General features: G+C 38.2%; 2 protein-coding genes across 2 annotated transcripts in view; one reads left to right on the forward strand and one right to left on the reverse strand.

Annotated features, from left to right (window-relative positions):
- Positions 1–13,500, forward strand: part of PLEKHH2 (pleckstrin homology, MyTH4 and FERM domain containing H2) — a 117,623-nt gene that overhangs the window by 18,428 nt on the left and 85,695 nt on the right. The window contains 1 exon segment of the mRNA XM_055328923.1: positions 9,063–9,125. Coding sequence (XP_055184898.1) covers positions 9,063–9,125 — 63 coding nt within the window.
- Positions 3,776–7,109, reverse strand: C1GALT1C1L (C1GALT1 specific chaperone 1 like; the record flags this gene model as incomplete). The annotated part of the gene is given in 8 exon segments (XM_055328330.1): positions 3,776–3,829; positions 6,564–6,586; positions 6,589–6,708; positions 6,711–6,758; positions 6,761–6,936; positions 6,938–7,014; positions 7,016–7,073; positions 7,075–7,109. Coding segments are annotated over 8 exon segments (591 nt in total), but the record flags the coding sequence as incomplete, so codon positions are not given.

The raw sequence follows: 13,500 nt of genomic DNA on the forward strand, positions 1-13,500 counted from the left end.
TCAACACTCTTTGCTAATGAAACTTTGGCATTAAAGTCTCTTTTGTCTGATTTTGATATTGCTTTTAGGTAATACCTGCTTGGAATAATTTCAATCTTTTAGCATCATTTTTTAAGTATGCCCTTTTAGATACTATATAGCAAGATTTTTGACTTTATCCGACTAGTGAGATAATCTCTTTAAGTATATCTGAAATAATAAATGCATTCTGTTTCTACACATTATGTTGTTGAAATTTTCTTTATCTTCCTTGTTTCATGCCCCCCCCCACCTCGATACTTTGGAAGCTATAGACTGAATTTCTATTAAGTGGGTATCCTTAACTCTTTTTAAAAAAGAAAGGCTAGGGCACCTGGGTGGCTGAGTCGGTTAAGTGTCTACCTTCAGCTCCCGTCGTGATCCCAGGGTCCTGGGATCAAGCCCCATATCAGGCTCCCTGCTCAGTGAGCAGTCTTCTTCTCCTTCTCCCTCTTCCACTCCCCAGCTTCTGCTCTCTCTCTCTCTCTCTCTCTCTCTCTGTCAAATAAATAAATAAAATCTTGAAAAAAAATTCTAACACTTCAGTCATACCATATATTTTTAATTAATGAAATACCAATAGCTTTTTCTTTTCTTTTCTTTTTTTTCAAGGATTTTATTTATTTATGAGAGACACAGACATAAGCAGGCTCCCCCAAGGAGCCTGATGTGGGACTTGATCCCAGATCCTGGGATCATGCCCTGAGCGGAAGGCAGACGTTCAACCACTGAGCCACCCAGGCATCCCATGAAATACCATTAGCTTTTTCACATCACTTTCGTGTTTTCTTATTTTTATCCTCACAACTTCCTGTAAGGTAGGTAGAGCAGGTTATATTTTCCCTATTTTATAAATTAGAATTTTAAAGTGCAATGTCAAACTGTTGAATAGTAGAGTGAGAATTAGAAACTGGATCTCTTGAATCTATCTTATTTTAGACTTGCTATATTAAGCCTTGCTAATTTAAAATTATTCATAAACCTGGGATCCCTGGGTGGCGCAGCGGTTTGGCGCCTGCCTTTGGCCTAGGGCGCGATTCTGGAGACCCCGGATCGAATCCCACGTCGGGCTCCCGGTGCATGGAGCCTGCTTCTCCCTCTGCCTATGTCTCTGCCTCTCTCTCTCTCTCACTGTGTGCCTATCATAAATTAAAAAAATAAATAAATAAATAAAAAATAAAATTATTCATAAAACTAAAATATGTGTATAGTAGAAATATGCTGCTATATAAATATCCATTGAGCATCCATTAAGTATTAGACACAATGCTGGGCACTCTCCTGCTCAGTCTTCACATAAATACTGTGAGATAAATGTTAAACTCTTTTACAAATGAGGAATGGAGACTCAAAGAAGTTAAATGACTTACCCATCATTATATAGCTCATAAGTAGTGGGATCTGGATTCGGATTTCAGTTGTCTTGCCTCCAACATCAGTGCTCTTTCCACTTTTCTCTATATTAATATTTCAAGGCCTACATTTTTTTAAAAAGATTTATTTATTTATTTTGAGAGAGAGAGTCAATGCCATATGAGCAGAAGAAAAGTTATTTTGCAGCAGTAAAAATACTATCCTTCATATATGCAAAGTGGTTTACAGGAATAATATCATTCAATAATCTGTAACATATTGAATACTTACTGCATATAAACACCTGTATTAGGATATGTTACAGTGAGGCCAAGAGAAAAAGCTTCTGCTCTGTTAACTACTATATACTTTCAAACTCCAGAAAGAGAAAACTGACCAGATATTTTTATAGTCCTTGCTTTAGTTTGTTCTGCTATAACTAAATGCTATAGACTATGTAGCTTATAAACAACAAAAGTTTATCATAGTTTTTGAGGCTGGAAATCTGAGATCAGTGTGCTGGCTAAGTCAGGTGAGGGCTCTCTTCTGAACTGCAGACTTTTCATTGTATCCTCACATGATGGAAGAGGGTAGGAGGCATTGTGGGATCTCCTTGATAAGGACACTAATCCCATTGATGAGGGCCCCCCCTCGGGACTTCATCACCTCTCAGAGACCTCCTAACACCACCACAGTGTGTGTTAGGATTCCAACATGTGAATTTGGTGGGGGGGACATAAACATTCAGACCATACCATTCCATCCTTACCCCCCCAGATTCATGTCCTTCTCTCATACAAAATACATTCATTCCATCTATCCCAATAGCCCTAAAAGTCTACAAAGTGCATAGTGTCATCTAAATCAGGTACGGGTGAGACTCAAAATGTGATTCATTCTGAGGAAATCCCCGCCAGCTGTGAACCTGTGAAATCAAACAAATTATGTGTTTCTAGAATACAATGATGGATAGACATAGGATAGACACTTTCATTCCAAAAGGGAGAAGTAGGAGAGAAAGAAGGGGCAACAGGTTCCAAGCAAGTTCAAAGGCCAAAAGGCAACCAACATTAAATATTAAAGCTTGAGAATAATCTTCTTTAACTAGATGTTCAGCCCTCTGGGATGGAGGTCCTACCTTTTGGACCAATTGGAGGGGAGGAAAGGTCTCACCTTCTGGACACTCAGGGGCATTTGCAGCTCCATGTCTTTGCAGGGCAACTCTTATGGATTCAAGTTGTGCACTGATGGCTTTACCAATCTGAGATTCTAGGGGTGGCCCCACCCTCATGGCTTCAGTGGGAATTGGCCTCTTTGGGGCTCTCTGGTGGCCTTGCCCCTGAGGTGGCCCTGTTCTTGGGTTGTATACCCACAGCACTAGGTGGCTTTATCCTTACAAATCTAGGTGGAGGTAGCCATGCCCCCTTGGGTCTCCTGGGCATGGGTTGCCATCCTGCCCCCTTGGATTTGGGCAGCTCCACTTTGGTTTGGGCAGAGGTTGTATGGCTGGTTAAAACTCAGGAAATGCCCTGCCTTGGCCTTGAGAAACTGAGGAGGCAGCTCTGATGATTTCTGAATTGCATTTAGGGTCCTTCCTTCTTGTCTTGAAGAATAGCCCAGTATCACAGCCATAGCTCTAAGATCCCATCCTGTAAAATCCAAGTCCAACAGCCAGCCTCATTCCTTCCTCTTTAGTTCATATGGATTTTTCCTTCTTTGGTTGCTACCTAACTTTGTGGTTCAAATCCCTACTGACTCCTTAATGGAAAGGTGGTTTGGCCACAGCCTGGCCTCTCCTGAACAGGCTTTCCCATTTCTTCCAATACGGATATGCTGAAAAGTATCTAGATTTTTAGGCTCTACTTCCTCTTTGACTGACAATCTATCTTTAAATCATTTCTCTTCTCATATTTTTCTGTAAGCACTCAAGAAGAGTTAGGCCACTCCTTCAACACTTTAGCTTAGAAATTTCCTCAGTCAAATATTCAATTTCATTGCTCACAAGTTCTACAAAACACCAAGAGGAAAATCTAATTAAGTGAAGCTCTTTGCTGCTTTATATCAGGGATCACTTTTCCTCTCGTTTCCAATATCATGTTCCTCATTTCCATCTGAGACCTCAACAGAACGGCCTTTACCATCATCATATATTTCTACTAACACTGTTAACAACCACTTAGGTAAAAAAAAAAAAAAAACAAAACACAACCACTTAGGTATTCTCTAAGAAGACTGAGACTTTGACTTTCTGCTGCATTCCTGTTTGCCTCTGAATTCTCACCAGAATTGTGTTAAATGGTCTGTTCATGGCAATGTAGGTTTTTTCCTACCATGCACCCCAAAATTCTTCTGCTTTTTACCAATTACCCAATTCCAAAGTCACTTCCACATTTTTAGGTATTCGTTACAGCAGCACTCTACTCTTAGTGCCAGTTTCTGTCTTGGTCCATTTGTGCTGCTGTAACAAAATATGACAGACTGTGTAGCTTATGAACAATAGAAATTTATTTCTCACAATTCTGGAGGCTGGAAGTCTGAGATCAGGGTGCCAGCAAGGTCAGGTTCTAGGTCTTAGACTAGTATTTTCACTTGGCAGAAGAGGCTCCGTAGGATCTCTATTATAAAAGCACTAATCCCATTCCTGAGACTCTCATCCTCAGGACCTAATTACCATCACATTGGACATTAAGATTCTAATGTGAATTTGGGGGGGGGGGCACACAAACATTCAGACCATAACAATCCTTTTAAGAAACTATTCAGTCTTTTAAGACTTTATTTTTTAGAGCAGTTTAGGGTTCACACACAAAATATTGGGTGGTACAGAAATCTTCCATATAGCTTTCCTCATTACCAACATCCCCCACCAGAGTGGTACAACTGATGAACCTGATGAAGTTTGGGAATATAGGTGAGATTTGGTGGGGTGAGGTTCGGAGCCGATGACCAAGAAAATTCTTGAGACATCTTTGGTGCAAAATGGTGGTTTTATAAAGCACGAGGACAGGACCCGTGGGCACGAAGACCTGCTGCACCGGGGCCTGTGAGGGGTGGCTGATTATATACCTGGGAGTTGGGAGGGGTTTGAGGATAGCGTACTCTCTAAGGAATTTGGAAGCAAGTTTTCCAGAACCTTGAGGGGGCTAGCTATTGTTGGGAAGAGGTCACTTATTACTGTCTAATAAAACCTGAGTCCCGAGACCTTTCAGATGTATATTTGTGGGCCATGTGCTTGGGAGATGATTGCCAACATGTATGTTGGGGCATAGAGATAAAGGAACTTTCTAAAGGAATTTTTATATGTTAAAGTAGACTTACAGGACCCTGCGGGCTAAGATTGCTGTTTGCCCTTAGCAAAATATTAACATCGAGGCAGTTGAGTCCAGAGGGGAATGTCCCTTTGCCTGTTTCAAGGACTTGTCAGTGTGCTGCCCCGGGCTCGTGGTTTGTCCTCAGCTAGCCCTGTGTTCCCCCATCAAACTTACACTGACACATTATAAAAACCCAGAGTCTATAGTTTCACTCTTTGTGTACATTCCATGGATTTAGATAAATGTATAGTGACATGTATCCATCATTATGGTATCCTACAGAGTATTTTTACTGCCCTGAAAAGCTTCTGTGCCCTGTTTATTTGTCCCCTCGCCTCAGTTGGAATCATACAATATGTAGTCCTTTCAAATTGGCTTCTTTCATTTAATAATATGCATTTAATTCCCTCCATGTCTTTTCATGGCTTTATAGCTATTTCCTCTTAGTGCTAAATAATATGTCACTGTCTGGATGTACTATGGTTTATTTATCCATTCACTACTGAAGGGCATCTTGATTGCTTCCAAGTTTTGGCAATTATGAATAAAGCTGATGTGAACATCTGTATGCAAGGTTTTGTGTTGGCATAAGTTTTCAACTCCTTTGGATAAATACCAAGGAGTGTGATTGCTAGATCAATAGTAAGAGTACTGCCTTCCAAATAGCTGCACCATCTTGCATTCCCATGAGTAATGAATGAGAGTTCCTGTTTCTTCGTGTCCTCACCAACATTTGGTGTTGTCAGTGTTCTGGATTTCGGCCATTATAATAGATGTGTCAATAATCTTTTTTTTTTTTTTTCACCAGCAAAATTTTACAGATCAGCAATTTGTTTGTGGATTTTCCTGGCAGCCTTAACAATATTCAAAATTGAGGTTAAGTCTCTACAGGTGCAAATTTTCCCTAATAATATAAAGTTACATTGTAGAGGTGACGCTTATCAGCATATTGTCAGTAGTGGAGGAATGTAGTGTTGGCATGTGTCTGCCAGTTGTTTTCTTTTTTTTTTTTTCTTTTTTTGGTTTAAAGAACATCCTAGACAGGAGACAGTGCCTGTCCAATGGCTTATATGTAGTGCCACAGTCTATACAGTAATTCAATAAAATGCTTTTAGACAACAGTATTGGCTTATTAAACATTTGAAATATTTTCACAAAAATCCAAGATGATATGGGGTCCAGAGAATACACTCAGGAAATATCTATTTATACACTCAAATATTTGAAACCTCTTCTAGAAGCTAGATCCCTGCAATAAACTGTCTTAAAAAATGCTGCTATGTGGACAGGAAGTTAAATGGCCAGGTATGATAACAATGGAATGTTTCACACTTTCGTTATTCAATAGAAATGTAATACAGACACATATGTAGTTTAAACTTTTCTATTAAACAAATTAATAAAATAAAAAACAATTTTACATTTAATGCAACATATTAAAAATATTTCAATGTTAGTCAACATAAAAATTACTGAGATGGTTTATACTTTTCATATTAGGTTTTCAAATAACATATGTATTATTAAGTGTGTACTTTACACTTATATCTCTCTCTCTTTTTTTAAAAGATTTTATTTATTTATTCATGGGAGACAGAGAGAGAGAGGCAGAGACGTAGGCAGAGGGAGAAGCAGGCTCCTCACAGGGAGCCCGATGTGGGACTAACCCCGGACCCTTGGATCATGCCCTGAGCCAAAGGCAGAGGTTCAACCACGGCACCACCCAGGCGTCCTTACACTTGCATATCTCAATTCACATTGCAAGTAGATTCACATTTTAAGTGCTTCTGGACAGCACAATTCTATTATCCCTCAACCCTCAGTCATATTCTGAACCATCTGGAAGAAAAAAAAAAACAAAACAAAACAAAAAAAACAAACCAGTATACTGTTGAAATAATGAATGCCCTGAGCCAGTGTACACCATACATCATTACTATCGCCTTTCTGGGAGTTGGCCCATTAAAAGTAATAGCCATACCCAAACAGCAGCCTTCCACTACTTGCTGAGGGTTATTACACATTGAATAAGATGTGCAAATGGATTTGTATTAAATACAACTCTTCCTTAGAAGCCTCTGCATTTTCTGCAAGAACTGCAGCTTATTTGAGGCTGACCACCAGCCGAATGTCTTCAGATAATTTCCAAATCACACTTCAATCTGCACACTTCTCAGACTTACTGAGAAGGCTGTCTCAGACTCTAGACTTGACAATTTCTCCTTCCACAGCCAGGTCTTGGAGGTTGCCATGTTATAGTGTGGCCCATGTAGAAAGGTCATGTTAAAGCCCTAGTAAAGGGCAGATACACTGAATTGTCAATGACAGCAAAACGTAGTGGGATGTGCAAGAAAGAACCAGTTGTAGTTGTCGCCATGCTTTTCAAAGACATTTGTAAGTTGGCCTTATCTCTAACCACATGTCATTTTAAAAAATATTAACAATCTATCATTTTGAGCAGTGTAGGGCTCTGTTGTGTCAGAGCTTGGTGCAGGTTCAGGACAGCCTAGTAACGGTCATCTCGGATTCTCCAAGGCTGATACGGTCAACACGAATAGTGTTATTAAGATCCATGCGTTGCATCCTGTTTTTCTGTTTGGTGGGCAAAGGTGATGGTGATCGTGGTCGTTACCTCTGTTGAATATTAAGTGGCCACATAGTTATCAAAACACACTAAGTGCTCCCAAGCACCATACTAGTAAAAACAAAAACAAAACAAAACAAAAAAACACACCCACAGCAGAAACCCTCCTTTAGGCATTAAGTCAGCGCGAGTCAAACGCTGCCTGGGTCAGGTCCCTGCAGCCCAAGTGGCCCGCAGCTATGGCCGCCCTCCTGGCTGGGCCGCTCTGGCCGCGGGAGGCCGCTTCTCTGTGGTTTCGAGAAGGGGGCGGGGCTGGAGCTGGGCGTGTCCGCCGTCGGGGTGGTACCCGGGATGCCCTTGAGTTTGAGATGCGGTAGGAGTTCTGGATACTAACCAGCAATGAGACTGAAAATGAGCAAAGATCCAGCGACAGATGGCTCTACTGTTGATCATATTTCAACAGTCAGAAAAAATAACCAAAAATTGAGGTTTACATCATAGTTGTGTATTTAGTACCTGGTACACATCTCTTATGTTAATTTGCATCAGATTCTTTTTAAGGCTTTTCTTTGTTTTACTTATAATAGTCACTTTATTTTATTTATTTATTTATTTATTTGTTTATTTATTTATTTATTTTAATAGTCACTTTAGTATTTTGCTTTAAATCTCTGGATGGCTCAGTGGTTGAGCATCTGCCTTTGGCTCAGGTCATCTGGTGGGGGACTCAATCCTGGGGTTTTAGGATTGAGTCCCCTACCAGTCTCCCTGTGGGGAGTCTGTTTCTCCCTCTGTCTATGTCACTGTGTTTCTCATGAGTAAATAAATAAAATCTTTTTTTAAAAAAGATAAATAAATCTCCCAAGTTTTTATTCTCTACAGAAGTTTAAAAGAAAACTAAATTTTTTTTTTATTCCTGTGCCATACACTTTTGAGGACGTGTGTGTGTGTGTGTGTGTGTGTGAAATCAGAATCTCTTTTCTACTCTACTACAATAAATAAGAATTCAAACTACCTAGAGTTTTGATTTTTTTTTAAGATTTTATTTATTTATTCATGAGAGACACAGAGAGAGTCAGAGACACAGGCAGAGGGAGAAGCAGGCTCCATGCAGGGAGCCTGACGCAAGACTCGATCCCAGGACTCCAGGATCATGCCCTGGGCCAAAGGCAGGCGCTGAACCATTGAGCCATCCAGGGATCCCCTAGAGTTTTGATTTAAACATACCACCTATGGAGCTTTTGAGAATACACCACTTGTTGGTGTCATTGTGACTTTTTGATCACAAATCAAAAATGACATTTGAGGTCTTACTGTTCTTTTAGATTTAAATTACTGTTATTAATATGTGTTGTCCAGTAATTTATGGTTCAATGAAGAAAATTCTATGGATGAGTACTTTTGTAGCATGTATTACATTGTGCTAAAAGTATGAAATATTTTGTATGTTATTTGATCATTTTTAAAGACTTTATTTATTTGAGAGAGATAGTGGGAATGAGCAGGGGGGAGAGAGAGAGGGAGAAGCAGATTCCCCGTCGAGTGGGGAGCCTGAGGCTGGGTCCTGGGGTCCTGGGGTCATGACCTGAGCCACCCGGCGCCCCTGGTCAATTTTTAAATATGCTCTTGTCTTTAGTGTCGTAAATTGTATGTAATTCATATCCATTAAACTACTTTAACTGTTCTAAAATAATTTGAAAAAAAAGAAAAGAATTTGATAGCCTTGCAAGATTTTTAAGTTATTTTCGTAAGAAATAGGAACTTTTATGTTTTCTCTGTTTTTCCACACTTTACAGATGCAACAGCTTGAGAGACAAGTTATTGATGCTGAACGTCAAGCAGAAAAAGCTTTTCAACAGGTAGAGTATAATTCTAGTTAAAAAAATTTTTTCTCAGGTGCCTGTGTGGCTCAGTTGGTTAACGGTCTGACTTCAGCTCAGGTCATGATCTCTGGGTTCTGGAATCAAGCCCCTCAAGGGCTCCGCCCTTGGCAAGGAGTCTGCATTTCCTTCTCCATCTGCCCCTCCCCTGGCTCATGCTCTCTCTTGCTCTTTCTCTCAAATAAATAAATAAATAAATAAATAAATAAATAAATAAAATCTTAATTTTTTTTTCTCTCTCTCTACCAATGTAAGCCTTGTTTTGCCCAAAACAATTCTCAAAATAGTCTTCAACCCTTCTCTATCACTCTGACTATTCTGTGAGCTGGATCATTAGAGAAAGTGGAGGATCAAACTTTATTTTGCCCCTTAATAAATTTTCACAGGATGAAAATGCTTCCGTTAGAAGGTTTTAGCTTCTGAAAAAAATCAAATATTATTTTTATGGCAATACTGACCATAATGATGTTTTGAATATAAATATGTTCATAGCAGTGTCCTTTATAGAAATAAGGAGTTGAAAATAATATGGATACCAAATTAGAAGAGAATGAATAAGTGAACTATGTTTATTCCATGAAATATTAAACAACCATTAAAAATAATTATTATAAAAGATATACTAATATAGAAAAATGCTTAGAGTTGTATTAGGAAAATCATATACAAAAATTTATTCTCAGTATTAATAGACATGTGGGAGAAAAGTCAGACCTTTGATAAGTCACTTAACCCTATCTGGGCCTTGCCAACATTAAAATGAGTGTTTTGGGAAATAAATAAATAAATAAATAAATAAATAAAATGAGTGTTTTGGATGAGCCCACCAGCCTTAAAGTTTGTCCAATGATCCTCAATCTGTAGCTTTGCATTTTATGAAAAGATCTTTGTCAGATTCAGGCAAGTCAGGATTTTTAAAATTATTATTTTTTCCAAGAAATGTGTGTTAAATTTCTTATACTTGCTCTACATTTGTCACATTTCTTCCCTTCAACTTAAGAACTACTAAGTCTTGTTTTCACCTATAAGATTTTTGCAAAAAGATTTTTGCAAAAAGAAATGTGTGTTAAATTTCTTATACTTGCTCTACATTTGTCACATTTCTTCCCTTCAACTTAAGAACTACTAAGTCTTGTTTTCACCTATAAGATTTTTGCAAAAAGATTTTTGCTTATTTATTCATGAGAGACACACAAAGAGAAAGGGAGAGAGAGAGAGAGAGGCAGAGACATAGGCAGAGGGACAAGCAGGCTTCCTGCAAGGAGCCTGATGTGGGATTCAATCCTGGATCCTGGGATCATGCCCTGAGCCGAAGGCAGATATTCAACCACTGAGCCACCCAGGGGTCCCTCACTTATAAGATTTAATTTTATAAGTAGATTGATTTAGTGGCCTGATAAATTTCTAAACAAATCCAATCTAACCTAATCCTTGACTTTCTTAATTATGCTTAAAAGACAGTCCTAAAATTTTATTATACCAAATTTCAACCAGTGTAAGAATAGAGAAAAGGGTAAAATGAACCCCCATCACCAGCTTTCACAATTAGTCAACTCAATGATAATCTATACTTCTTTTTTTTTTTTTAAGATTTATTTATTTATTCATGAGAGAGAAAGAGAGAGAGAGGCAGACACATAGACAGAGGGAGAAGTAGGCTCCTCGCAGCGAGCCTGATGTAGGACTCAATCCCAGTTCCCAGGATCATGACCTGGGCCAAAAGCAGGTGCCCAACCATTGAGCCACCCAGGCATCCCAGATAATCTATACCTCTATCCACTTTATTCTTCTCTACCCCCACACCAGGTTATTTTGAAACAAATTCTAGACATCGTATCATTTCACCATGAGTATTTCAGCAACTAATCTGAAAATAAAGATTTAAAAATCATAACTATAGTACCATCATCACACCAGTAATTCTTTAAAACCTCAAATTTAGATATTGAGAGAAGTAGGAGTAGTAGTAATGGTAAATAAAGATCTATGCTGTGCTTGGTTTTTTATATTCTTTAGCTGATAAGACCAAATAGTAGTATTTTCTCTTATAGCAATAAAAATCCAATGATTAACAGTAAACTCAGAAAAGGTCACTTATATCCTATGAAAGACTCTCATGTTTATGTCACTCCCTGCCATTCTATATTAAATGTCTTTGTCTTTGCCTATTGTGGGCCTTGTTATCTATGTCCCTGTTTAATTCCACAGCTAGCAGCACATATTCAGCAGTGTGTACCTCTCTTTCTCTCTCTGTCCCTTTTTTTTATAAAGTCTTTATTTATTTATTTGAGAGAGAGAGAGAACAGAGGGAAAATGAAAGGGAGAGGCAGACTCCCTGCTGAGCAGAGAGCCCGATGCAGGGCTCCATCCCAGAACCCTAAGATCATGATCTGAGCTGAAAGCAGATGCTTAACTGACTGAGCCACCCAGGTGCCTCCTGCCTCTCTCTCTTATCTCCCTCTTTATCTTTCCTTTTCTGACTTCATCCTTTCTTGGTGACTTCTCTCTTTACCTTCATACCCGTGGCTGTCTCTCTCTCTGTTTTCTTTCTTTTTCTTTTCTTTTCTTTCTTTCTTTTCTTTTTTCTTTCTTTTCTTTCTTCTTTTCTTTTCTTTCTTCTTTTCTTTCTTTCTTTCTTTCTTTCTTTCTTTCTTTCTTTCTTTCTTTCTTTCCTTTAATGCCTCATAGTGTAGGAAAAAAAAGAAACAGGACAGTTTTATTTTGCCTTTTCTTAAAATTCTAAATTTATATGTGCAGCATATTTGTTTAGCTCTGAAAATTAAAATAAGTATCTTACTTATTTGTGATTCTTAGGGTTTTCTTCTGTGATTCATTAGATCTTAAGAGCAAAAAATGAGGGATCCCTGGGTGGCGCAGCAGTTTGGCGCCTGCCTTTGGCCCAGGGCGCAATCCTGGAGACCCGGGATCGAATCCCACGTCGGGCTCCCGGTGCATGGAGCCTGCTTCTCCCTCTGCCTGTGTCTCTGCCTCTCTCTCTCTCTCTCTGTGACTATCATAAATAAATAAAAAAAAAAACTAAAAAAAAAAAAAAGAGCAAGAAATGAATCCCCATTTCTAATTTGAGAGAAGTAAGCCATGACCATTTGTAGTTAGTTGTTAGAGGCCAACTACAGATCTTGATAAGCTAACAGGAAGAATTTCTTGTTTGACGTTGTCTTTTGAGGATATCAGGTGTAAACTTATTTAATTCTATGCTACAATTTAAAGAAAAAGACACCATGATTGGCTAAATGTCCTTAAATCAAAACTTCCTCCAATAAAAAGTGAGTGAGAATTGTAAACCTCTCAAAATTTCTATATAATTTGGCATATCTATAGATATTTTTGTCTCAACACTTTAAATTTATTCAGTACTTATTTTGTTATGCTTCAGAAGGGATTTTTTCCTTATATAATGATATATTATATTGCATTATGTTATATTATTGTACATATTATACATTATATATTATATACATTATATTATTATACATTATATACATTATATATTATACATTATATAATTCTCATTTACCGTATTACATACATAATGATTCTAAGAGTTTACAGGAAATATAAAGAGAGCAAATGAATTTTCAGGCACCGATTATATTACCTTTTTTTTGCCTTGCCAAGACAAAGTAAATGTTTTAACATAGAGTAACCACGTCCTTTGCTATCTTTCACAGTTTCTATGGGATTGTGCCCTATTTCATGCTTATGCTGCTTAAATTCAGCTTATCCTTTGTCATTGAGTCATATCCTAATACTTAAACTGTATTTATATTAACCAAAAAGGAACATTTCACTGCTAAAAGCAGTAGTCAGCTGAAACCATCTCAACTCTGCACTTCAGCTTTATTCCTTTTTCCCTTTGTTTTTAATGAGTCGCATTACCTTACCTGTACAACCATTAAATGAATTGGCTGTAGAAAAGAAATCATATGTTTTTCCAGAGAAATCTTGGCAATCATTATACTTATTGCTATAGGACATTTTTTTTTAAATAATTTTTTTTAATTTTTATTTATTTATGATAGTCACACAGAATGAGAGAGGGAGGCAGAGACATAGGCAGAGGGAGAAGCAGGCTTCATGCACTGGGAGCCCAATGTGGGATTCGATCCTGGGTCTCCAGGATCGCGCCCTGGGCCAAAGGCAGGCGCCAAACCGCTGCGCCACCCAGGGATCCCGCTATAGGACATTTTTATTGTAGTTGTTCAAAGTTTGGAAAGCAGTATGTGCCATTCAATCTCATATTACTTATGAGTATTCCTGTGAGACAGAAAAACAGCAAATTGCACATGTGAAAGATATTGATACACAGGATTCATTCTTAAGTATCTGATTAGGT

The sequence above is a fragment of the Nyctereutes procyonoides genome, unplaced genomic scaffold (assembly GCF_905146905.1).
Source record: "Nyctereutes procyonoides isolate TBG_1078 unplaced genomic scaffold, NYPRO_anot_genome, whole genome shotgun sequence".
NCBI lineage: Eukaryota > Metazoa > Chordata > Mammalia > Carnivora > Canidae > Nyctereutes > Nyctereutes procyonoides.